General features: G+C 35.7%; 1 protein-coding gene across 12 annotated transcripts in view; it reads right to left on the bottom strand.

Annotated features, from left to right (window-relative positions):
• Window positions 1-27,825, bottom strand: part of PTPRQ (protein tyrosine phosphatase receptor type Q) — a 295,980-nt gene that overhangs the window by 198,198 nt on the left and 69,957 nt on the right. For all 12 annotated transcript variants that reach the window (XM_086398851.1, XM_086398846.1, XM_086398848.1 and 9 more), the window contains exons 23-28: window positions 23,788-23,987; window positions 22,463-22,712; window positions 20,379-20,507; window positions 17,796-17,942; window positions 11,355-11,527; window positions 368-551 (exon numbers count right to left, since the gene is read on the bottom strand). In XM_086398851.1, coding sequence (XP_086254977.1) covers window positions 368-551; window positions 11,355-11,527; window positions 17,796-17,942; window positions 20,379-20,507; window positions 22,463-22,712; window positions 23,788-23,987 — 1,083 coding nt within the window. The remainder of the gene's footprint in view (window positions 1-367; window positions 552-11,354; window positions 11,528-17,795; window positions 17,943-20,378; window positions 20,508-22,462; window positions 22,713-23,787; window positions 23,988-27,825) is intronic.

Below are 27,825 nucleotides of genomic sequence, written 5' to 3'. Positions count from 1 at the left end.
TTTGAAAACCTATTAGTCAAAAGCTGCAGAGAGTGTGAGGCCTGTGAATGATTTGAAGATATGTTAATCCTTTCCCATCACACCTGCTTTGGCAACTGTAATAACTGATTGTCTCTGCAGCTTGGCTGCAGACTCTAGGGTGCTACTTTCTCTGGAGGAAGGTCAGATGGGTTAGGAGGGGCCAGCTCCTGCCTGTGTGGCATTTCCATTTGCCACATGAGGTTATCCAACAGTTAAAGAAAAAAAATCTGACTTCAGCCCATGGACCATTAATAATTGGGTTGAACTCTGAGCTAAGGTTCATATCTGTGCTAGGTAGTACTGGTGGTTTAAATACATTTCACACAGAACAAAAAAATGTACCTACCAAATGTTGAAGGCTGGTCTTCAGCTCTGCCCCTCACAGGAAAGTAATTACGTGGATGACTGTTATATATAACTGAAGCAAGTGAATACAGGTCAGAAGACATCTCTGCTGAACCCTCAAATAATCCTGCCATTGACTCTACTATGCTCACAGTTTCTGGAGCCATGGGGTTTATATATTGCACCTGAAAACAGATATTTGCAAAGACAGTGATGGTTACATTTAATAATGGCTTCAATCAAGTACTAGTTTCAACAACTAGTAATTTTGGAATGATAAATTTTTTAAAGATAATGTTATTTCCAGGACTACTGTCTCCCTTACACTCCAAATTTTCATTCTGAAACTATTAAAATCCTGCATCATTGTAGCCCATTATGATCAATTCTGTATCTTAAAACTCCATACTGCATTGTGCAAAAAAGAAAATAATTTATTTCTGACTCAAAAATGGTTAAAAAAAATAGCCATCCTCATGCAAAGTTTCATGACTAAAATATTTTAGCTGCTTACCACCCAATAATAAGTTGTCTAGGCCTACTGCCTTATTAAAATGTGTTTTGCTTTGCCAATTTATGTCCTCATTTGTACACCAGGTGTGAGCAGCCTGCATGCCTACTGGGTATATGTCAATAATAACAACCTATAATCGAGTGAAGTTACAGACATGAACAAAATTACATGGCAATAATTTTCAAACAGTTCAAGACAGACCTACGTAAGGCTATGGGTCTAAGGAATATTTTAGGTAATTGTGATTGTTCCAAGATGCACCAAAGTAGCAAATAATGACATGAAATAAAACATCATGAGCATATTACAAGTATATACAATAGAGCTTTATGTTAGGACGGCAAGAGAACTCTCTCCATTCTTCCCACACAGCATGACAGATTGAAACAAAATGAAAAAATCTGAAAATAATCTAGGTTTAGATGATACCAAGACAATATTAGTAATTGTGTCGATTGTGATAATGGAATTACATAATGAATTAGAATTTCAGTATTTTTTAGGAATCCATACTTAGTTAGGCATGTAAGAGCAAAAAGATATGAACTCTGGAATTTATTTTAAAATATACCTGCATCAACAGCAAAAATGAGAGATGGCAACAAAGACAGCATGTTGATAATTATGGAATCCAGGTGATAGGTTAATGGATGCACATTATACTCTTTTTTCTTTCATTTATACCAGTTAAAATTTTTCAAAATGAAGTATTGGGGAAAAATAGACAATGTTTTAAGAACTACTCTTTTTTTGTCAATTTCTTCAAGACTCACCTCCAAACCTTTTTTTTTTTGTAGAATATTTTTTTCAAAGAAGAAAATCACTCTATTCCTTCCAAATCCATGTTCTTGCACCTTCAGAATTTCTAATTCATAATATAGATTTTATTTATTTATAAATTTTGATACACCTATCTTTTAATTATTTTTGGAGTTGAGCCCAACACAGGCTTTTAATTCCTTATGAACATAAAGCACTTAGTATTTTTTTTTTTAAAGCAGATGCTCAGAAAAATATCTGGAAGGCAAGGAATTTTAAGGCTGCTTAGTTATTTAACTAGTTACAAAGGCAGATCATTTGAATATTAACTTTTCTGAGAAATAAAATTGAGAAAAGATGCAAAGGTATATCTAATTCTCCAAATGATATTTATAAGATAAAATTACCTAAATCTTATTTCTTTACCCAGGGAAGTATTGTGATGAAAAGCAGGGAGATATCAATAATATTTATTCCAAAAATATTATGATAAATCACTCTGGATAAGGAACCATACTTGGAACAAACTAAAGATCTTCCACCTTCCAAGGCACACTTCAACTTTACCTCCACTAGGAAGTCAGAGAAGGCATGAATAACAAACACATAACTCAGAGATGCTCTGGTATTCCAGTCAATAGTTTAATGCCTGAACCACACAGCTGTTTCCACTATCAATCAACCACCCTTTGAGAATCCAGTGTGCACTACAGAGGGTACAACGGGGTAATACAAAGAATTTCCCCTGAACTATGATTTTGTGTTAAATCTCACAATATTTTATACCGTCAGATACATTTTTGAGAGTTAAGCCATAGTATCCCATCAATTAACTAAGTTAAGCATCTCTGTTGACAAATTACTGTTCCAGCCTAAGAGGTGACTGAGTGATTTTGACTATCTGAACTTCTTCCAAATACACTGGAACAACCCTAACTATGAGTGATTTGAACTGGTTTTGTAAAAATCCAGAATTACTAATTATCACCAAGTGTGTCATTTTGTGAATATTTCTCACACTTTGCCTCTTTAAAACGGGGATTAGGTTTTTCAAAGGATGAAAAAGAAATAATTTTAAGAGTAAAAATGATAGGAAAGAATCATAACTTAAGAAAGTAATGAGAAGTGGCTAAGACACAGGAGTGGAAATGAGTGAGAGAGAAGGAAATAAAGGCCTATCACAACTCCCCCAAGGTTGGCCTCATTGAGTTAGTCTAGTATTCTCAACCCCAGCACTAATGACATTCCACGTTTGAGAATTTTTTTGTTATAGGGAGCTGTGCAGGGCATTGTAGGGACCAGCCTCCCTGGTCCCTACCCACTAGAAACATACTCCCTGTGGTGACAATGAAAACTTCAGAGATCGTGAAATGTCTCCTGGAGAGCAAAACTGCCCTTGATCGAGTAAAAACTGAGTTAGGCAATGTCGCAATTCATCAACATGAAAGCCTTCTCATATGCTACCTAGGAATCCTTGGAATTGATATGAAAGAAGTCTTCAGAGTTCAGTTCCTAATGCACCTGAATAAACCAACCTGATTCTACATGTAACAGTCTTCATTATAGCTAATATGATTGTATTTTCAAAAACTTTACTATATCTATCAATTTATACTTTCTGGAAGTCTACTCAATTGGTTTAATGAAAACGTTGACTTATTCTTAAGAAATGCTTCCATATTTTCTTATAAACTATAACATGATTTGTACTATTTTCAACCAGTGGTAAAAAGAATTTTATAATTAGTATATGTTTGGAAGCCTTCTAATGGAAACTGTATCATTCTGCACTTATTTGAGTGACAAATCCTTAACGCCTGATTCTGTCTATGTTCCTAATGCTCAATAAAGTAAACATTTTTAGAATTCCTATACTACTTTCGAGTCTTGTCCTCAGCCTCATTCTTGAGCCCCTGGCCAAGCATTTGGCTTGCGTTCTTATGTTCACCACTGACAAACATTTATATACTTGGGAAATATGTTGGATGAAACGATGTATCTATACAAATCTCAGAAATTTGTGACACTACATAGCAAGATGTCTTTGGGAAGAAAACCCCTCAGGATTTGATCTGAAAAACAAGTACAGAAGTACAGAATGAGATCTGAGTGTGAAATTCAACTAGAGAGCAATTAATGAAGAGTGGACTTTAGGATTTTTTATACTTTCATCTAGGTGGAATGCTAAGTCGCTTCAGTCGTGTCCGACTCTGTGCAACCCCATAGATGGTGGCCCACAAGGCTCCCCCATCCCTGGGATTCTCCAGGCAAGAACACTGGAGTGGGTTGCCATTTCCTTCTCCAATGCATGAAAGCAAAAAGTGAAAGTGAAGTCGCTCAGTCGTGTCCGACTCTTCGTGACCCCATGGTCTGCAGCCTACCAGGCTCCTCCGTCCATGGGATTTTCCAGGCAAGAGTACTGGAGTAGGGTGCCATTGCCTTCTCCATAGAAGAATAAGTCTCCCGAATAAATTAATTTTATTCTTTGCATTTATAGAAGCAGAAAATTCATGCTAAAGGAGAAAATAATTCTGCTCAATTTGGTTCTAGTCAAACCATATATGGAATATGGTGTTCAGCTGAGGAAGAGGCTCATTGATAAACTGGAAAATAAATACACAAGAGAGTAATCAATAATATGAATGACCGTTAAGAAACTGAGGATATTAAGCCGTAGGGAAACCATGACCATTATTTTCAAATGATAAAAAGTTAAATCATTGTATATTGTTATTACTAATGGAGACACCAACATTTAAAGCTACTTTGTACCAAGTACAGTGATAAATATTTTTACCCGTGTGATCACTTAATTATATCCCAAAGAAAAAGGTATTATTATCTCCATTTTACAGTCAGCTGTTCATGTTCATAAAACTAGTCATAGCAGAGGTAGGACTGGAATATATTTCCCTGGTTGCAAATCCCAGACTCTAAGCTACTCTAAGCTACCGTGTGGGTCTGGAGAGAAGAAATGGGATAAACTGGTAAACACTAGAGAACAAATACTTCAGTTCAAAACTGTTAAAGAACATGGTAGTTTCTTATTTATATATGTTCTGGACCCATCATAGTGCCTGGAACTTGATAGTTACCTAATAAATGCATGCCTGTGAGACCACAAAGAAGCATGGTTTAAAGCTTATAGAACAGGAGCTGATTACATGCTTGTGGATACCCTATTGTCAGAGTTGATCAAATATTTTAGCAGAGGCTGGATTTCCAATCATTTATTAGTCATGTTATTGACTACCTTCATATATAAGCTTGGAAGTTGAAATAAAAGTCCTCAAACCCTGAGATTAAATTTTCAATGTTTTTTTTCAAAGATGTGTTTAAACAGTGAGAGTAAAATCCTATGCATATTTCAGCATGCTTAAATAACTCCTGTCTGTTAAGAAACAAACAAGTCATGAGAGGTCACTGGAAAAATTTCAATAAGGGTGATGAAATCAGAGCAAACCTAGCATCGGATGATTATATTTTAATACTTTTTAAAAAATGTCATGATCATGATGTATGCAGGTAGCTAAAAATACAGGAGATGATGAAGGATTTTCAATGAAAATAATATTTTCCTGTCTGTAGCTTTACAACTGCAAGTCTTACTCTCTAGAAGAAACATTTTTTTGAGATTTTGAAATCAATTGTTTATTTTTAATTAAGATATAATCAACATATAACATCAAATTACTTTTCAGTGTGCAACACAATGATTCAATATTTGTATATTTGTTGGAAGCAACGCCTTTAATCATTTCAGTTTCAGTTCTTACGGTGTTACTTCTAAAACCACTAGATAATATATTTTACTTTTCCGTTAAGGGTCACTGGGCTTCCCTTGCGGCTCAGCTGGTAAAGAATCTGCCTGCAATGGGGGAGACCTGGGTTTGATCCCTGCGTTGGGAAGATCTCCTAGAGAAGGGAAAGGCTACCCACTCCAGTATTCTGGCCTGGAGAATCCATGGACTGTATATAGTCCATGGTGTCGCAAAGAGTCACTTACTTTGCTGCTGCTGCTAAGTCGCTTCAGTAGTGTCCGACTCTGTGTGACCCCATAGACGGCAGCCCACTAGGCTCCCCCATCCCTGGGATTCTCCAGGCAAGAACACTGGAGTGGGTTGCCATTGCCTTCTCCATATAATTTCTAGGATATCTGTATTAGTAATTTTACCAGACATTATAACATGAGAGGATTTATTACTCATTTGATAACTTTTTCATGTAATTTAACCAACCAAATAAACACAGTTTAATATCTCTCTTTGGGATGTTTCAGGGGCCCTCTGAAGCACCCCAAAGTTGGCTAGAGGTCAAAGGAACTTCAAAAGAATTCGATTTAGGAAGTTTTATCAAAAAAAAATCAATTAGAAGCATTTAGAACATTTGGTCAGATTTAGTCAATGTTGATGGGTGTATCATTTAGCTTGTTGATATGTCACAATAGGCCTAAATACCAAGGCTCAAGGTGTAGTGAAAGTCAGCTCCACCATCTTGGACCTAGTTGACTCTAACCAGTTTTCTTATGTAAGTTTTCACTTACTTTGGACAGTATCAATTGACTTTCTGCTACAATAGGAAAGCATTAATTACTAAAATAGATGCATATTCATATTCCAAGTCCATTCTCATTTTTTATTTACTTTTATAGTTTAAATGCATTAATATTTTAATCTGGATGGACTGTAACCCAGAAACTGCAGAGCAATGCCTCTCTCATGATCCTTCTACTATCCCTAACCCATGCTGTTCATGCTTTTGTATAATCCCTTACTCTTGCATGGGAAATGTGATTTTCATCCAACCAATGGACTAAGGGAAAGACAATGGGATGTCACTCCCATGGTTACATCATACAGACTGTCCTTGCTGGCTTGATGAAGTGGATGGCCATGTTGGGAAAGTTCTGTGGCAAGAAACTGTGGGGGACCCCTATGAGCTGGAGCTAAGGATAGTCTCTAGTCAAGGGGCCAGCAAGGATCCAAGGCCCTCAGTTTTATAATCAAAAGGAAATTAAATCTGAGTCAGCCAAGACTCAGATTTAATTTGAGTCAAAAATCTAAGTCCGCCAAGAAGTAGATTCTTCCCCAGTTAAGCATTCATATGGGAACACAGGAAGGAAAGACCCTTAACTGAAGCCTTATGAGACCCTTAGCAGGGAACCTACACAAGCTGTCTGGATTCCTGACCCACAGAAACTGTGAGATGATAAATGTGAATTGTTTTAAGCTTGAGGCAAACTGTTATACAATGGAAAACTACTAGTGTAGTAAGCTAACAAAAATAGTCCAGGCAATCCTGAGCTGGAGTGAGGACACAAGAATGGAATACAGAGGTATGAAGGTTACACTTTGAACTGGCCTTAACATTGAATGGCTATTAAATGCTAAGTATAACCAAGGTCAGAGGTAATCCCAAGATTCTAAGCCCTCATGAAGACAAGATAATGGTGCCATCATCCAGAAAGAGAGACATCAGACATATAAAAATGCCACAAAAGCCTCCCGAATTCTTCAACAATGACTTACAGATCAAAGATCTGTGGTGTGACCAATCCAAGGGGACAGGGAATTCTAAGCCTGTTATTTCATATCTGGGTTTCAACTCAGTCTCTCTCCTGACCTTGTTATCGATCATTAAAACTATCAATTACCCTTACAGACTTTCTTCTTCTGTCCCATAGGAAAACTAATAGGTCCCTACCACTAATAGGCTCCTCCTTCCAATCAAGAACCAAGTCCTATTATCTCAAAAAAAGATGCTTGTTTTGTTGTTTTATGGGGTAGATGAGTTTAAATGTGATGAGTCCTGGCAGAATTTCCCCAGAAATGATTGTAATTAGGGATGCAGAGTGTCAGAAAAATCATCATGGAAAACGAGGTGAAAGAGTCATGCAAATAGGAAGCAGTGACTGACACTGTAACATGGCTGAAGACAGAACTCTCCAGAATACCCTTATAAGGAAGGAATTAGAAAACAGTAAAAGAGCTAGCTTTCTTAATTTATTCTTTTTCATAGTACAAGGCCAAATTGTTTTGCAAAGTTGCAGTATATGACAGTGGAGCAAGTACTAGGGAGAAAACGGTTGTGTCAAAAGCTGGGGAGGTGGAGGTAAAGGAATGGGTTTTGGAGGACACAGGGAAGATGAGGACAGTTAAAAACGTATATCCGAGGGTTCAGGGTTGGGAGCACATGTATACCTGTGATGGATTCATTTTGATATTTGGCAAAACTAATACAATTATGTAAAGTTTAAAAATAAAATAAAATTAAATGTAAAAAAAAAAAAAACTCAACATTCAAAAAAAAAAAAACAAACGTATATACGCTTTATTTGACGTGTAGGAGGTCACTGCTGCTGCTGCTGCTGCTGCTAAGTCGCTTCAGTCGTGTCCGACTCTGTGCGACCCCGTAGACGGCAGCCCACGAGGCTCCCGTCCCTGGGATTCTCCAGGCAAGAACACTGGAGTGGGTTGCCATTTCCTTCTCCAATGCATGAAAGTGAAAAGTGAAAGTGAAGTCGCTCAGTTGTGCCTGACTCTTAGCGACCCCATGGACTGCAGCCCACCAGGCTCCTCCGTCCATGGGGTTTTCCAGGCAGGAGCACTGGAGTGGGTCGCCAGTGCCTTCCCCAACTTCTAACAAGACTTGAAGGATTTCAAAAATTCTTAGGACACAGTGTGGAGGCTATACTCTGAGAAGTTAACGAGTGAATAGAAAATTCCTTACACCAAGGTCAAGGAAAAGGATACATACTAAGCCAGACGTTTTATCTGTTATCTCCTTTACTCCTCATCATACCCTTCAACAGAAGGTAGGCATATAAGCTCTACTCTAAAAATGAGGGCAGCAAGTCTCCAAAAGTTGACTCAAGGTCATAGAAAAGGAGGAAAGGGCAGAGTCAGGGTAGGACACTGGCTCACCGGACTTAGAGCTCCTGCCACATGTCTCCCCACGCCAACCTCTGAAAGGCAAACCCAGACACCAGTCACACAGGAAAGCGGAAACATCAACAATGGGCCTGATATAATGAAGAAATATACAACCACAGAAAGAAGTATAATGTCTCCTTTTATTGAAACTGAAGGAAACGAATATTGTGTCCCAATGAGGGTGAAAGGTCTAATGCCATGATGAATAATTACAACAGGTCACAATTGTTCAGGTCACCAGACTTACCATACACCAGGTGGAGTTCTAAGCTCCTCACACATTAATCCATTAAATCCTCACTAACAACTCTGTGTTACACAGATTCTTAGAGTCCCTATCTTAAAGAGGAAACAAGTTTAGAGAGGTCAGGTCTACTCTTCCAAGGTTAAACCATCAGTAAGGCCAAAAGCAAGGTTTAAACCCAGCATTCTGTCTCCTAGTTCCATGACTTAACCTCTCTGCTGTAAAACACACTGCTGCTGCTGCTGCTGCTGCTGCTGCTGCTGCTGCTAAGTCGCTTCAGTCGTGTCCAACTCTGTGTGACCCCATAGACAGTAGCCCACCAGGCTCCCCCATCCCTGGGATTCTCCAAGCAAGAGCACTGGAGTGGGCTGCCATTTCCTTCTGCAGTAAAACACACTAAATGACCAAATTACGAATATAAACCCAGATTTGTATATACCAAAGCTCATGTGATCTCTATTACATCACAGGGATTGTGGATCATATCATAAGAAGTCTTTCCTGAATCTCTTAGTTTCAAGAGAAAAAGAGGCATGGCTTATCATTCAATAGATATCATTAGCAGAAGTGGGAGACCTGCCACACAATCCTAAAAGAGTGAAGTATCTAATTTAAGGCCTTCTCAGCAGGAGCAGAGGGTTAAGCTTTTGCCCTGTCCCTGAGCTGTCGACTAAAGTATCAGAGAAAGCATAACTCAACATCTTTTACACAAGAGGAATGGAGTCAGTATTGGATTAAACTATAACCCTGGGCCAGAGGTCAAACAACTTGTACTAATGAGTCCTGGTTGGCCAGAATGCACTAAGCACATAGTAAAGTAGTGAAAAAGTTGGCTTAAAGCTCAACATTCAGAAAACTAAGATCATGGCCTCTGGTCCCATCACTTCATGGCAAATAGATGGGGAAATAGTGGAAAGAGTGTCAGACTTTATTTTGGGGGGCTGCAAAATCACTGCAGATGGTGACTGCAGCCATGAAATTAAATGACGCTTACTCCTTGGGAGGAAAGTTGTGACCAACCTAGATAGCATATTCAAAAGCAGAGACATTCCTTTGCCAACAAAGGTCCATCTAATCAAGGCTATGGTGTTTCCTGTGGTCATGTATGGATGTGAGAGTTGGACTGTGAAGAAAGCTGAGCACCAAAGAATTGATGCTTTTGAACTGTGGTGTTGGAGAAGACTCTTGAGAGTCCCTTAGAGTCTCCTTACAAGGAGATCCAACCAGTCCATTCTGAAGGAGATCAGCCCTGGGATTTCTTTGGAAGGATGATGCTAAAGCTGAAACTCCAGTACTTTGGCCACCTCATGCAAAGAGTTGACTCATTGGAAAAGAGTCTGATGCTGGGAGGGATTGGGGGCAGGAGGAGAAGGGGATGACAGAGGATGAGATGGCTGGATGGCATCACTGACTCGATGGACGTGACTCTGAGTGAACTCTGGGAGTTGGTGATGGACAGGGAGGCCCAGCGTGCTGCGATTCATGGGATCGCAGAGTCAGATGTGACTGAACGGCTGAACTGAACTGAAGGTAACTTCCAGGTGCGTATCAGAAATGGAGGAAGTCTGGGACTAGGAATAGAATGGATAATATACGTGGAGAAAAACAAGAGCACAGCTAGAAGAAGTAATGATTCTGGACCAAACAAGTGGAACCTAATTGCTGAATAACCAGCAGGCAGGGCCTCCAAGTTACAGTGTGCTACACTCACTGGTCTTAAATAGATGTATTTTTTGTGAGCCCCGGGAACCACCAATATCTGGATACAATCAGTTTAAAGTCTTAGAAGGATTTCCCAGGTGAACAGCTGTCTGGATGAGGTAAATGAAGACAGTGAAGGAAAAATTAGTGCTGCCTATATTGGGTTGGCAAAAATGTTCATTTTGATTTTTCCATAGCGTCTTACAGAAAATCCCAAACAAACTTTTTGGCCAACACAACACTTTCAAATAGAAACAAAGCAGGGAAAGAAGGCTTCCAGTGTGACTAGAAGCAAACACTGTCCTCTTATTTTATATTTATGAAGTGATTTCATCTCTTATTTATTTGATTTCTTTAGTCAAATGTATATTGCTTGTTTTTAAATGAGGTAGCTTTGAGAAATCTGGGTTCCTAAGACTAAGGGGGACAAAACCATTTGTCAACAACAGTTACTAAAGTTATTGTGTCTTTCTTTGGCAACTATTCCAAATTGCAAGCACAACCTTAGGAGGAGTATTTAAATCTTAACAGGAGTTTCCAAACAATTCATTAACTTTATTACCATAATAGCATTCACTTATGGAAGTACCTTTAGTCCTGCTTAATTGCCCAATTAACATTTTTCATATGCTGAAAAAGAATAGTAGCACTTAACTAATAATAAATGTCTTGAATTGAAATATGATGAGCTAGATTATCAGCATAGCTAAATTTACTTCACTTTGTACTTTGAAGCTTGTCAAATATTTTATGTTTGCATGTTGGCAAATCTCCCAAGTTATCTGGGCTAAAACCGGGTAGAAAGGGCTCAACACAATAGGAAATTCAAGGGCAGTACCTCATCTTTTCCGATCAGCAGAGTATCTTCTAAAATCACTCTTGTCTCGGAAACTAATACTCTCACTCGATATTGGTTAATGATGCCATTGGGTTGTCGTGGTTTCTTCCAGGTAATTCTTATTTCTGTGGCTTCTACTTCTGCAACCTGCAAATCAAATACTGCACCTGGAGCTAAAAAAGAGAAGAGGAGGGAGCTTTAAAAATACCTTCTCAGATTTCTAAAAATTCCAGAAGGCAGCTCATGACTGAAGGCATATAAGCAATTCTGTTAGAAAACAGACTAAAACAATTTACTAATTTATGAACAATTGGATTTGTATCAGACCCTTTAAAAACACAGATAACTAATGTTAAATTTCTATACATTGCTCTCCACATGTACACAAGAAACAGAGTAACATAATTTTCCCAAATCAAAATGCCATAACATTTGTTCAGAACAAATTAATTTATAAAAATAACTTTCCAGGGAAAGTTGTTTATGACTGATGAATTCCTAGTAGAAATCTTGAAGGCTCTACAAAAATTAAAACATACCAAAAGATAATATCTGGAATACTCTGAATGCAATTACACGTAGCTGGTAAACTCTATTAGGCAATTTTTATTTTGTTTGAAAAATTAATTGATTTTTATCTGCTGATTTTATAAATTATGTGAATCTCAAATTTCAGATGCCCTTACTCTTTGCAGAAGTAAAGAAAAAGAAGGAAAAACAATTGGTTTTAGATAAGGTATCAACTACTTAAATTCCAGTTAGAAAGTCACCAAGTGGTGATCATTTTGTAATGAATAAATGCATCAAATTATTAAATACATAAAATAAATGTATGTATGTCATCAAGGGCAACTACTAGGAAACCTCCCAGTACAACAGGACCAATCAACCAAGAAAAATTCTACTTTGGGCACTTGTCCACTTTTAGTTTATATTTCATTATGTGATTATTAATAGCCAATTCCTCCCTTCACATTTAGTCTCCCTATCTCTAAAATGGGTGTCATTAAATCTTTCCTATCACTATACAAGATTACAATAAGGAATAAATGGTTCAAAAGACTTTATAGTATGCTGGCTGAAGAAAGAGAAAATGTGACATAAAAGCACTGTTCTTTATGATTAGGATGTGGTCATACATTACATTTCTTTCCCTAAGGTAAAATGTTACACACAGTTAGCAAATTCCAGTTGGAAGAAAGACATATTAAGGATAAAATACAAACGAAGAATGATTCTATTCTTCTTTAAGATAACAGAAAGGAATTAATGTCACAACTCCCATAAATATTATTTATAATTAATGAACCTAATTAAGCTGAAGTTAAACATGAAGTTAGCATAATCATGTAGTATTTCATCTTAGAGATTAAGAGTTGGGTTTTTTGGTCCCTATAAAGTAATCAGTACAAAACAACTCCTTAGATATTTTAATAGTGTAAATATTTCTCAATGTTTGTTGACTAGTGAATGACTAGATAGCTGAACTCTGAATCTCAAAACCATGACAACCCAATGGAATCATTAACCAATATCAAGTGAGAGTATTAGTTTCCAAGACAAGAGTGATTTTAGAAGATACTCTGAACTCTGAACTCTGAAATTAGAAGCCTATTATTTGATTATTGCAGTCAAGTCTCCAGAGTCTAGTATGGGTAAAACCTGTGCTCAAAATTAAGAGATAAATGTTACATGGGTACACTCATAACTTGTCAATTCTTTCAATCTACTTTCCTAAAAACATTTCGGTGTATCTCTATACAGAAGGATAATTCTTTATCTTGATTTCCCCACAGGTATTCTAATCTGAAGGAAAAACAATTTAATTTTTGAAAGATGGAGGAAGAGTTCTAAATTAGAACCCCACAATAAATGATTTATTCATTTGTCATTCAACAGACTGAGGACTCATCATATGGTCACGTTCTAGGCACTTAAGGATACAGGGAGGAATAAGACAGATAAAAAGCCTTTGCATGAAACGAGATGCCAGTCCAGGTTCAATGCACGATACTGGATGCTTAGGGCTAGTGCACTGGGACGACCCAGAGGGATGGTATGGGGAGGGAGGAGGGAGGAGGGTTCAGGATGGGGAGCACATGTATACCTGTGATGGATTCATTTTGATATTTGGCAAAACTAATACAATTATGTAAAGTTTAAAAATAAAATAAAATTTAAAAAAAAGCCTTTGCATAGGTCACCTCTTATATAAGATTTCTTTCATTACCATACATTGTTGCTAAACTTATGTTTCTTTCATATTTATCATATTTACATCATTCAAGAGTAGAGAACCTTTCCAATTAACCACAGAGTATGAAAACAACACAGCTATTTAACTGGCAAAGCTCCATTCCACCTTTCTTTGACATTTCTGGGGTTGCTATGTGGATGAAGTCTTAGTCAGTATTGCATAATATAAATCAGAGAAGAGATCTGGCATTTTCCCACCTAATTTGAACTCATGTAGAATCTCAATTGAAGAAGCAGTTTAATAACTATATTGATCAGAGTCATCAGATAACTAAATCCCACCTACTATAAAATACCTGAAATGGTCAGTACCATTTGGTGCAACAAAAATTACCCACAACAGTATATTTAAATTGTATTGTCTCTTATTCTGTTAGCCAAACCTAAAAATAGACATTGTTTATCTTCTAATTTATAGTTTTCAATACAACTTAATAAGTATTGCCCCATAACACTAATGCTTAACAATCACAATCCAAAGTTAAGTGGTTCTCTATTACCCTAAAAATGTACCCCAAACTTGTGTAAGAACAACTGTAAGGCTATCTCTTTTTTATGAAAGAAGAAAAAGCTTAGGGGATAAAGGAAATGAAGGACACAGCATTGTATCTTGTCTTTGGAAAGACACTTGATATGTTACACCAAAAATTCTCATGGAGAAACCAGAGAAGTGTGGATTAGATCAAACTCCTTTAATATTGATACCAAATTAACTAAAGAAAATCAAACACACAGGCAATTATTCATGGTTCAGCATTAATTCTGAAGGTGTTGTCTATGAGGATGACCTATGAATCATTCTCAGGTCAATACATCTATAAATGTTACTAATAAATAGGAAACAGAGTATACATATAATTGGTAAAAAAAAAAAATTCAGAATGATTAGTAGTATACCTGTGGCTTATTTATGTTGATGTATGGCAAAAACCATCTCAATTTTGTAAAGCAATTATCTCCAATTTAAAAAAAATCAACTCCTAGAAAACAATGGAGACAAGTGGTATTGGGGTAAAGAAAATACATTAAAATAATTTTTGCCCTTATCTAGCAAATTAAACTCCCATTGGAAGTGAATTTTGTAAAAATCTACTGAATCTGAAAATTTGAAAAATAAAAATCATGGAAAATCCTGAAAAATACAAAGTTGACAGTTTCTCAGTGATCTCCCTACAAAGATGTTACTACTATTTGCAGAAAATAGCAAATTGAAATTACTGAGGACAAGTCTTCACTTCAATAGTCTATTTATGGGGAGCAAAGATGGATTTCAATACTTTTTTTGCTTTTAAGACATGATGTAAACTTTCTTAAAAGATATTCGACACTAGTCATAGAGAAGTTTTAGGGGATTTGAAGCAGCAAAATTTACTTAAGACTTTTTTAACCCACATAAAAATAACAAGCAAAAATCTGTTGTCATTGCTATATTCAGCAGGTTGTTTCATTCTGGAATGGCAACTATGACATTTTGTAACACTGGAGATTATCATCATTTTTTCCAAAACCATCTCTTCTTCATGCCTAAGTAGAAATTCGCTCAGTAAAATATTAAGGGAAATGCAGAAAAATTATGAAAAACATAGGATAACTGCTTTCACAACATCATGTTGATTTTCTTTGACAATGGACCATATCATTCTCAGTATTAATGAAATCAGCCCTGTTATAATGTGATAACATGTTTTCTATAAGAAATAAATTCAATATTTTTCTATGGAGATTTGTTAGAACCTTGGTTGTTTTAAAATATATTAATTTAAAAGCTGGCTCTAATTGATTTCCTAATTAGACTACAGACTATTTTTAAAATATGAAGAATAAAATTGAGAAACTAATTAGAATACGAAGAACCTGTTATATTAATGAATAAAAATACTAGAAAATTTAAGTATCAATTATAACTCAAAGTGTGTATGTTCTAATGAGTTATTTGATTGTTCTCATACAGCTTAAAGATTCCTTTATGACAAATTTTTAATCAGTGGGACCAGGATTAATTAATGTGTCAGAGTCTACATTCACTGCATTTGCCCCAGTATATCACTGAGACCCCTTGGCTGAACTATTCCTTGAGAACTTCATGGAGGAAGCAGGCATGCAGAGAAAAGAACCATGCCACGCTTGCCCTTACAGCTACGAAGGCCACCTTAGTTTCCAGTGGGTTCTGAGAGCCACTTGGATGTGGTGAGCAGGTGATGAGCAGTTCAGGAGGCAGTAAGACAAAACTGAGGTAAATCACCGGGCATACGGGGCAAATAGAGTCATCTATTCAAAATGACTTGGCATCAAAAATAACCCATGTGAAGTACGTTGAACAATGTCCTTAAATATTCTATTTATTATTTTGTAAATTAAATAATAAAGACATAAGAAAGGGAAATAAATGTTTAAGTGATATCCTAAATAAAATGGAATTGTATGTGGTAGTGTATTATCTGGGCTTCCCTGGTGACTCAGATAGCAAAGAATCTGCCTGCAGTACAGGAGACTCAGGTTCCATCCCTGGGTCAGGAAGATCCCCTGGAGAAAGGAATAGCAACCCACTCCAGTATTCCTGCCTGGGAAATCCCATGGACACAGGATCCTGGTGGGCTACAGTCTTTGGGGTTGCACAGAACTGGACATGACTTCACATCTAACACACACACACACACATTATATTATCTAGTTCACTGTTTTGGTCAAATGCTGTAGGCCAAGAATCATGACAATAAAACAATTATTTTAAATTGTGGATTCAGTTAGGAGCACCAAAATCAGCTTGATTTGAAATAAGGTTGAATTTATTTAATTGTACAACATGAGAATAGAAATTGCTCAATTGGGTTGGTCTAGAAAAGACCAGATTCAAGGGCTCTAAGTCTGATAAAGGCCACGTTGCTGGCATCTTGTGTTTGGCAAGCATACATAAATCTGTCTAGATTTCTTGAAAATTCCTAAGAGCAGGTTTAGGTAGAAGTGGGAGAAATTTCAGGTCTAAGGGAGAAGACATACATGCTAAGACTCTTCTGATATAAATGCAAAAGAGAAATTCTGGTATGAAAAAAATAAAAACACTTTATTATTTTTTGTCTATTTTATATATGGTGCTTCTCTTTAATCTGTGTATTGAAACCATGTACACATTACTATTTTCATTTGAAATCGATGTAACATAAATTTTACATTCTTTCAATAGCAAGATAATCTCAAGGGTCATTCTTTGAAATGGGGGAGAAGTACAAAATTCCCTAACAGTTGCTGCCCTCTCATGGTCAAACACTTGAATGATTTATCTGATGAAGGTATGCCCAACCTTGTTTGTGTGTGTGCATGCATGTGTTCGTGTGCACACATGTGTGTTTAACTCACAACTCACTGAATGTTAGCTATCACATAAACAAAATCTGTTTTATCAAGTGTTAGTGTGATTGTAAAAAAAAAAAATTGTTGAATTCTCCTAAATAAGTATAATATATAAAGAAAGACGTTGAGCATTTGGTGTGGGCCCAGAAAACAGGTTGTAAAATGGCATGGTAATATTTTTTAAACACTACAGTTAGCCTTAGACTGTGGTAGTTAACATATACAAATAGTTTCTTCAGGAGAAATTTTGAAAATAATTTCAGCCTATTCTGGTAAATTTATATTATGCACCTTCCAGGAACCCTCAATTGCTTAGAATAGCCTTTTGATTATAAATAGCATCACTGACGCAACAGACATGAATTTGAGCACACTCCGGGAGACAGTGAAGGACGGAGGAGCTGCATGCAGTCCCTGGGGTCGCAAAGAGCTGGACATGACTCAGTGACTGAGCAGCAACACCACCACAGGCATTGTGGGATATGTGGATTTCTCTGAACACTATTTTGTGGAAAAACAGAATATACAATAAATAATGGGGTTTAAGCCATGTTAAATGTATGTAGTCTTGAGATTGTGCCAGTAGTACTCATTGTGAAGACGCAGGCTGACACAGCATGTAACGTTTGCTGTGATGTCCACTTGCTCTTTGGCCCCTCTTATCACGAGGCCTGCTATGGGTTTAGTGTTCTGAGGAACACATGTTCAGAATGTACTAGGGAGTCATCCGATAAGGAAATAACATGAATTAGATAAATATCAACCAAATAGTTTCTAATACAAAGTTTAACTGACTCAGTAAAGTTCCCATTCACACACTACAGGATATGTTCTCACCTTCTGGAGGAGTGAATACTGAAATATTTGACTTAGGTCCGATCCCCGCACTGGTTTCAGCCGCAACATAAGCGTCATATACTGTAAACGGTGTTAGATTAGTGAAAGCAAACTTAAGGTCCTTAGTGCTGTTATCTAAAATCCGACCTACAAAAAGCAAAACATAACTGTGGATTATGTATTCTTCAAGCATGTAATCATTCTTAATTAAGTATAGAGTAATTGAAGTGTTAACATACACACTGACATGCACTATTACAATTTTAAAAGTGAATATATGTTAAACATTTCGCTTAGAATTGCACCGGTGTCAATTTTACCAAGATGGAAAAAAACCAGGAATATTTCATGTTTAAAATTACTTTTATATTAATATAAAGCCCTATTGAACGGTCATATTATTTTTTGGCATATTTTAAAGGAATATGTTAGGTTTTACCAATATAAAAACAGTGACAGCGTTTCATACTCATATTGAAAAAGATATATTTAGAAATGTTCTGTAGTTTAGTTTCTGAGCAAAATTTCTTAACTGGGCCATCATCAAAATTCCTTAAATCCTCAACTTTATTTCTGCATAGCTTTTCCCCCTTCTTGCTGTAACTGAAACCTAGCTCTCCCTTGAGACCATTGATTCTGTTCCCTGCAGATCTTCCTCAAGGGTGGGGACAGATTGATTACTTTTTCCCCAGAGCCCTCAAGAGACTAGGTGGTCAGGTATGATATATGTTCTCCTTGTTCCTCCTTGCTCTGAGACTATTGCTAATGACTTCTACGTTACTAAAGTCAATAATTAGTAGATACACCTTCTTGAGTTTTTAGCCTCACAGATGAGAGTACCTTGTCAAAATTTTCAAAAATGACACCAAATAGAAGAGGTGTATCTGGGTATCCATGTGTGTCTGTGTATTGGGCAGGGAGGGGAGAAAAGGACTATCATATTTTTAGGTCTGAAAACATTTCAGAACTTTAGGAGCCTAAATACTGTACATTATCACGCTGCTTATTTAAGTTATATGCACAGTACATCATGCAAAATGCTGGACTGGATGCAGCACAAGCTGGAATCAAGATTGCCAGGAGAAATATCAATAACCTCAGATATGCAGACGACACCACTCTTATGACAGAAAGTGAAGAGGAACTAAAGAGCCTCTTGATGAATGTGAAAGCGGAGAGTTAAAAAGCTCACTTAAAACTCAACATTCAAAAAACTAAGATCGTGGCATCCAGTCCCATCACTTTATGGCAAACAGATGGGGAAACAATGGAAACAGTGACAGACTTTATTTTCTTGGGCTCCAAAATCATTGCAAAATCATTACAGCCATGAAATTAAAAGACACTTGCTCCTTGGAAGAAAAGCTCTGACAAACCTAGACAGCATATTGAAAAGCAGAACTTTGCCAACAAAGGTCCATCTAGTCAAAGCTATGGTTTTTCCAGTAGTCACATATGGATGTGAGAGTTGGACCATAAAGAAAGCTGAGGGCCGAAGAATTGATGTCTTTGAACTGTGGTGTTGGAAATACTCTTGAGAGTTCCTTGGACTTCAAGAAGATCAAACCAGTCAATCCTAAAGGAAATCAACCTGAATATTCATTGGAAGGACTGATGCTGAAGCTCAAGCTCCAATAGTTTGGCCACCTGATGCAAAGAATTGACTCATTGGAAAAGACCCTGATGCTGGGAAAGATTGAAGGTGGGAGGAGAAGGGGACGACAGAGGATGAGATGGTTGGATGGCATCACTGACTCAATGGACATGAGTTTGAGTAAACTCATGAGTTGGTGATGGACAGGTAGGCCTGGCGTGCTGCAGTCCATGAGATCACAAAGAGTCAGACACGACTGAGCAACTGAACTGAACTGAAGGTACTCAGGGATGAGAAATAAAGGTTACTCATGTGATTCATGACAGATTCCTAGAAATTTCAAAATGATTAATTTGGACCTTTGTCTATTTTTCCATTCTTTCAAATAAATGTCAATATGTGCATTTATGTTATTTCATTACTATTTGAAATAAATTTCTTTCATAGAACCATAAAATCTTGGATTAAGAATTATAGAGCTTACTTAACTCCACTGGTATAGTTTTTGAAGCCCTCAAAATATCTGACAAGTAGATGTCCTGCTCTTGCTTCTTCATAAAGATGTGACCTCACTACACTATAAAGTTACTCATATTATTTTTAGAGACCTCCAATTATTTGAAATGGTTTCTTTGTTCTAAGCAGAAATCTGATTTAACATAACTGAAGCCCATTTTTCTTCATAAATACATTTGCAATCAGAGCAAGTCAAGGTCCTCCTGATCAAATATTTGAAAAAATGTATCTCCTCTAATGTTTCTCTTCTTGAAGGATTCTCTCTCATTGTTTCAGCCCTTTGTCATGAAATATGGAACATGGACAAGGCTTTACCATCCTTATTTATGGCTATAAACAAAAGTTTTAAGAGTTTCAACATTGCTAAGGGTCTTTTAAAAACAGTTCAGTACGTTTTAAAAAGTTTGAAAATAGTAAAATCTTTTATACAATTCTTACTCCAAAAGATAAACATAAAATTGATTAAGACTTACCTGATGGCCCATATAATTCAACTCTGTAACTAAATTTTCCTGTTACTTCAGTTGGTGGGTCCCATGATATTGCAAAGGACCTCCCTGTAATGTTGCCTGTTAAACAGTTTTGTGGTGGTCCTTCAGGCACTAAAATTATAGGGAAACAATGAATTAAAAGCACCTTATTAAATACAGAAAATACAAAGTCAGAGAAAAAATATCACACAGCAAAGCATTTTTTCAACTTAAAAAATAGGCTATAATTGAAGAATGTGAATAAATGGTGGATCATTAAACTCCTTATTTGTAACCATTACTATTTTTATTTAATGTTGTACATGACTGCACAGGGTGTTTCGTTGCTATGCAATTCTTTGTACAGTTACGTTGTCCTGAAGCATATATATTAATAAGTATTGCATCAACAAGCCCTGAGCATCTGGTTGATAAACCCTTTCCCTCTGCTGTACACAGGTAGAAGGGCCAAAGTAGTAACTCAACCCTCGGAATCTATCAGCAGTGATTTTACTTTTTCTATCAATATCTGTATTTGGTTCTGAAAGGAAATTTATAACCTGCATTCCAATGTAATATTGGTGACCTAAAAATAATAATGCTGTTTAAAAGTCTGTTTTTCATTTGTTGTTGTTCAGTCACTCAGTCATATCGGACTCTTTGCGACCCCATGGACTGCAGCACACCAGGCTTCCCTGTCCTTCACTATCTTCTGGAGTTTGCTCCAATTCACGTCCATTGAGGTCTATTTTTCATACATGTATCTAATATTTTAAAACATCTTTAATTGAAATAAAACATTCTAAATATTTTTAAAAACAAACTTCTTGTCAACCAAATTTCACTTTGTGTTGACTCTCATGAAATTATTTCTTTTTTTCTTAATAAGAAGTAAGGAGTATGGAAGAGGAAATGGTCTTCTTCAGAGATTTTTATTTAAATTAAGGTAAAAAAACCTTCACACTTACATGTAATGAAATGACAAGACCTAACACCTACGTCATCAGAAAAAAATACTATGCTTTAGTGAAATTACCCTACCAGGAATAATGCCCAGTAACCTAAAAATTATCAATCATAACTGAATGTCTGCTACTATATATTTTGTCTTGTAGTGTGTAATACAGTGACATAACAGTATCTCAGGTGGTAAGAATCCGCCTGCAATGCAGGAGACCCCAGTTTCACTCTTGGGTCAGGAAGATCCCCTCCAGAAAGGATAGGCTACCCTCTCCAGTATTCTTCAGCTTCTTTGGTGGCTCAGATGGTAAAGAATCCACCCACAATGTGGGAGACCTGGGTTGGATCCCTGAGTTGGGAAGATTCCCTGGAGGAGGGCATGGAACCCACTCCAGTATTCTTGCCTGGAGAATCCCCATGGGCAGAGGAGCCTGGCAGGCTACAGTCCATGGGGTTGCAGAGAGTCGGACACAACTGGGCCGCTAAGCACAGCACGGCCTACATAATATAATTAAATATACAAATACTGTACCTAGAAATATGTACTTAGAATTTAGTAGTAGTAATATCTAATAATGCTCATTTAGTGCTAACACCATATCGACAATGAAGATGTCTCCATTCATCACAAAAAGAAACTGCAGTACAGAGAAGATACAGGTAGGTAGGCATTTTCTAACTGCTGTTTTTATCTAATACTGAATTTTAATCATATGATATTTCTGCTACTGCAGGTGTGATCTCCATATCTGGTAACAGCAATATCAGTGAGATAAGTCATCATCAGATGATAATGTAAAATGTAGACAAACAGAGACTATTATTAAAAATTCCTGAGATCACAGAATGATAAGAGCTGATCTTAGGAGCATGGTTATTAGCTCAAGAATCTTTTCTTTCAAATCTCCTTTCTCCTTTTAGATGCTTATGTCAGTATCTTAGAAGAGTATTGAAATTGAAGATGCTCCAAATGGCATGACTATTATCCATTATTAGGGAGAAAAAAGTTACTGAAAGAGAAGGAAGATCTTTAACAAAAAGATCTACATGAATAAAAAAAAAAGAAAGAAAGAAAGATTATTCTATGAATAATTTAACTTTTTTTCCTACCAAAAAAAACCCCATACCTGATTCCGGTGTTCTGACAATCGTACTATCAATATAACCTGCTTCAGTTGTAACCGCAGAAACTTCAAAAAGATACGTCGTGTAAGGTCTCAAATGTGTCACTACAAAACTGATAGGCTCTTTCCACACAGAGCTAATCTTACTCTGTGACAACATGCTAGATAAATACGTCGTACGTGGTGGAGGCGTGACTCTCCCCAGGGTTGGCGAAGGGCTGGTTGTACTCCATAAAAAAGATTCATTATTCTCCTAATGAATAAAACAAGCATAAATGGGAAAATAATGTAACACTTGGTAAAGATAAGTGTGATTCATTTTTTTCTTTATATTACAAATATTATTTTGTGCGTGTACTACTCGTTACAGCTACAGATAAATCTGCTAGATTTTAATTATACCCATTTATTATCTATAGTCACATGGTTAATACCATTGTCCACAGTTTCAGAATAGAATGTTTATTTATACCTTAATCTTTCTTATGAATAGGATTTCATGTGACTTTGAATAAAGGTATAACTACAGCAAAATGATTATTAAAAATTTTTTAAATCCACATTAAAAATTTAAGAGCCAAAAAGATAAATTTTTTTTCCCTTTGGTGAAATTTCTAATATACATCACTGTCTTAATATTATGATCATTTTTCCACATAAACATTCAAAAGATAACACCAAAGAACATATGGGTGTGTGTTTATGTATATTAGAAATATATCTAAATTAAAAATATTTGTGGCTTCCATTAACTTAAAGCATTTTTTTAAAAAAGTAATTTTGCTTGTCTTTTCATCAATAGTATCACAGTGATCACCAAAATTAATTTTTAAAAAGCATAATTACAGTACTTCCAAGGATTTCACGTCAGTGCTTAGAATAGTAACAAATTCTTCACTAAAGATAAGATACAACAAAAACAATCTAATTCCACAAGTGTAAACTTTACTATTTTGTTCCCTTCCTATCCTGTCACATGGAAGTATTATCTTTTTCCCAGTGATACCCTATGCTTTCCTACTTTAAGGCTTACAAAGTATCCTCCACCCTCACACAATCACCTACTTATTCCAAGGCCTATCACAAATGCTATACCTATCAAGTCTTTCCAGAGCTCCCTAAGGGATTTTTTATATATCACTGTTGAATTCTGAAACTCTTCTCTTACTTTACCTTGACTATAGTCAAGTGTATATAATATGATACTATAAGTAATCAAATAGCTAATAAATCACTTTGGTAAAAATACATAGTATCCAGATGCAGGGCGTTTCAAGATGTAATTTACCTAAAATTCTGAGACACAGAAAACGTTCCATGAGACTTACATTACATTCTGGCAGCTTCCCAGTCAAAATGTCCTCTACTCTGATTGAAACATCCTTCACAACTATCCCACTTCTGGCATGTTTAACACTGATCTTGAAGCTAGTAATTTTGCCATTTGGTTGCCAAGGTAAATACCAAATCAGGTTTACTGCTGAATAGTTAAAGGCCTCGACGGTGAGATTCACGACTTTTCCTGGAGCTGGGGACGTGCAAGGGATTTTTGAAGGAAAAGAAAAATATTGTTATAAAACTTAGAATGACATTTATATAATTCGGGGATGTTACAATTCCCATGTTATATAAAATTAAATATGTAACACATTGAATAAAATCTATTTGGGTAGTACTTCTTAAAATATATATTCGGGTATACTTTCTGAATTGATTTTGCCTAAAATAACAAATCAGAAATTGGGCCCACAGACTTGTGTTTAAGAGGCAAATAAGCTTTTTTCAGGATTAATAGGTCAATAAATCCATCAATAAACTATTTCAAATAAGTCTGAAAAATATTCAATCAATAGTTGTTTGTGGTTATACAAATTTGAATAATGACTATCTTACCATCTGATATACTTTGGAATTATGTAAATTCCTTAGATAATGAAGAAGTAGCAAATTCTTAGATAATGAAGAAGTGGCAAATTCAAAGAATTATCCAACCATTTGCACAAAAATCACATTTCTGGAGTGTAAGTAAATAACCAGTGTCTAATATAAAGTGGATAGCACCAGTTGGTTGTGATTATTATATTTTAACCTTTATACACCCTCAAAATCAACTTTCATCAGAACTCATGATACCTTGTTATTAAATATTAGTAATCTGCATAATAAGCTGTGGGCTATTTTAATTGGGATGACTGTTAACTCAAGGTTAGCTGTGGAAAACTGACAAAGTAAATAATCAATGTCCTTTAGAATATAAAACAACCATGACAAGTCACTGTTGAAAGAAAAAAAAATTACAAGACGTTTGAGATAAAACATGCCTAGTATTAAGAAATCGAATAACTAGAGTTTAGGTGTACACTGTAGAGAGGAATATGAAGATGTGATCTGAAAATGAAAGCCATATAAATTATATAAGAAAGTTAGGCCCTGGGAAGGAGAGGTGTATGGAATGATATGAATTAAAGAGTAGTAAATAAGAAACTTAACAATAGCTGCATTTTAACAACAACAAAAAAATAACAATTTGGGATGATGACTAATCATTAATAATGGATAACATAATGGATAGAAATTTTTTTCTTCAAGGGAATTTATCAATGGAATTAAAGCTTAAGAAGGACAATGACAATATGGTAAGTCTCTAATACTAAAGATTTAGCACTAAAATTCATTTTGGGCAGATAAAATATAATAAAACAAAAAGTCTGTCAAATATCTGATGCTACAGAATTATAAGAACCACAGCTTTTGCCATTAATATTAATCATTGTTTTAAATTTCTTTGTCTAATGTATGTAAATTTTGTAAAAATGCCTGAAGTTTTTATTAATAACAGACTGCATACAAGCTGGCCATTTCCACATCAACCTTAGCAATCATGAGAATCTGCTCAAGTGCAGAGAAATTCGAATTTATAAGGTAACCAAACTTTATAAATTCCAAAGTATGATTTCAAAATATCTTTTAAAGCAAACTCAATATAATAGATAAAAATTAATTAAATCTGTTAAACAACATTTAGTGAAAAAGAGGTTTTCTTATTAACTTTACATTATTTTTGCCCCAGTAAAATCTATGTTTTCTTTTTTTGACTTGATGGTGTCTGAAGACTAATTCTGGCTCTTTTTCATAGCTGACAGGTCTTCCTGTACTTTAAATACTCTAGTTTCTACCTCTGGACTTTTAGATACCAAAATCCCATCATCTTTTGATTTTTATAGAGGGAATTTATCTATCTTGCTCCAAGTAAAGATATGATGCTAAAGTATCAAAAAATTCTATTTATAAAGTCACATATTTCAGGTAAGCCTTTCACACACTTTGAGGTCAGAGCTAAACAAGTAAATATACAAGTATGTGAAACTAAAACTTTTCAAAATGTTCACTATACAAAACATACATTTTCTTGAACCAGAAAAAAATCTTTCTAAATAAAATACAGAGACTTCTATAAAGAATTTTCCTATATTACTAAGGATCCATCAAGTTAAAAGGGAAGCTACAAGGGATATTTCTAATATTTTAAAGCTAAAATAAATTCTACATTTGTCTGAAATAATGCTGCATGGGAAGTTAAAAAAGCTGAGATTTTGCACTTGTGGATGTAATATCAGCTTAGAATGGTATAATGGGCTAACTCTGTTTGAATACTTCAGGAGTATTTTTATTCATGGAGAGAGAAGTTATTTCTGGCTTAATCATTATAAAGGCAATTTATTTATTCCACAGAAATTTTCATTAAATTCGAGTTCTGCATAACATAAATAATAAAAAGGAGTCTTTGGGGAAAAAAATTGGACAAAACTATCTAACTAAGATTTACATTTTAATCTCAACATTTTTTTTAAATGATAAGGTAAGAGTGATTAAGTGATTATGTAATTTCTCCAAGAAAACACAGCAAGTCAGAAACAGAATGAAACTCCTGTTCCAGGATTATTTCCATGCCAACCTAGAGTTTTAGTTTGTCCCAATCATAATTTGCCAAGAGAGAGAATGACTCTAGAAATTATGTCAGTTAGCAGAATATAAAATATATAAAGTTCAAAATACTGTCAAGTTGAAATAATAATCTGACCTCATAATGTACGAGGCTTTACCAAGATGAGTGTTTTTAAAAAAGACCAAACTATTTGTTAAGTCATCCAAAAATTATTCCAATTATTTTCCCTAAAAGTGTAAGTCATAAATTGCCTTTCATTTCCTAATGAATATTTAATCTTAAAAATAATAATTTTCTCAATTTTCAGTTGTGCTAATAATCTGAATATAAGTAGGTTCAATATCAGTAAAAGATTTCAAGAATCATTACTTTCTAATTTTAAATAAACTCTAGAATTTTCTCTTCATTCTTCCTATGGCATAGAGCATGTATTCACCTGCTTCTCTCAATGGGGTCTCAAATAAGAACTGGCCATAAAGCTTGTCACATGCTTCTTTTAACACTGACAACTGCATAATCCCCTCGAGATACACAGGGTCCATTTCAGTTTATCCCTCTGGCAATGAACTGCTGGAAGATTTTTATGTTTAAATATATAAAATATTTATAGTTATATAAAATTATAGAAACTTTTTTATAGCACTTCTCTAGTCTATTACTTGGGCTTCCCTGGTGGCTCAGATGGTTTAAAGAATCTGCCTGCAATGCAGGAGACCTGGGTTCTATCCCTGGGTTGGGAAGATCCTCTGGAGAAGGGAATGGCAATCCACTCCAATATTCTTGCCTGGAGAATTTCATGGACAGAGGAGCCTGGTGGCTACAGTCCATGGAGTTGCAGAGTAGTACACTACTGAGCAAGTAACACTTCGATCTATTACTTAGTAACCCATCTGTTTATCTTATCCCACTAGAATATAAACTTCACTAAAAATATTTGCTATTGCTTGGAGATGCCATTATTTACTGTTTTTCTATTTATCGGTTCTGTTTGCTGTTATGAATAAACAGCCAAATTACTAACTAAATAAATTACCTCCATTCCATAACAGCTTATTTTTATCACAAATGTTATATTCTACTAGGCTAATATATACAATAAAAAGCAAGTAAATGAGTTATATGTCAAGCTATTCAAGTGGAGAAAAATTAATTTGTTGGCAATAAAGATGGATAGAAGGAAATAGGGGTTATTTTAGAAGGTGTAGTCAGGAAAGGCAAATTGAGATTTACATCAACTGGGGAGAGAGTTCTATGGATATCTGCTTAGTCACGTCTGACTCTTTGCAAAGTGGGTTGCCATCTTCCTCCTCCAGGGAATCTTCCTGACCCAGGGATTAAACCTGTGTCTCCTGAACCGCAGGCAGATTCTTCATCTGCTGAGCCATTGAGGAAGCCCCTGTGGATAATTTAATGAAGGAGT

Source organism: Bos grunniens, chromosome 5, assembly GCF_055505025.1.
Source record: "Bos grunniens cultivar Pamir isolate PY7600 chromosome 5, Bosgru_T2T1.0, whole genome shotgun sequence".
Classification (NCBI taxonomy): Eukaryota; Metazoa; Chordata; class Mammalia; order Artiodactyla; family Bovidae; genus Bos; species Bos grunniens.
This window is presented reverse-complemented; position numbering and strand designations above follow the sequence as displayed.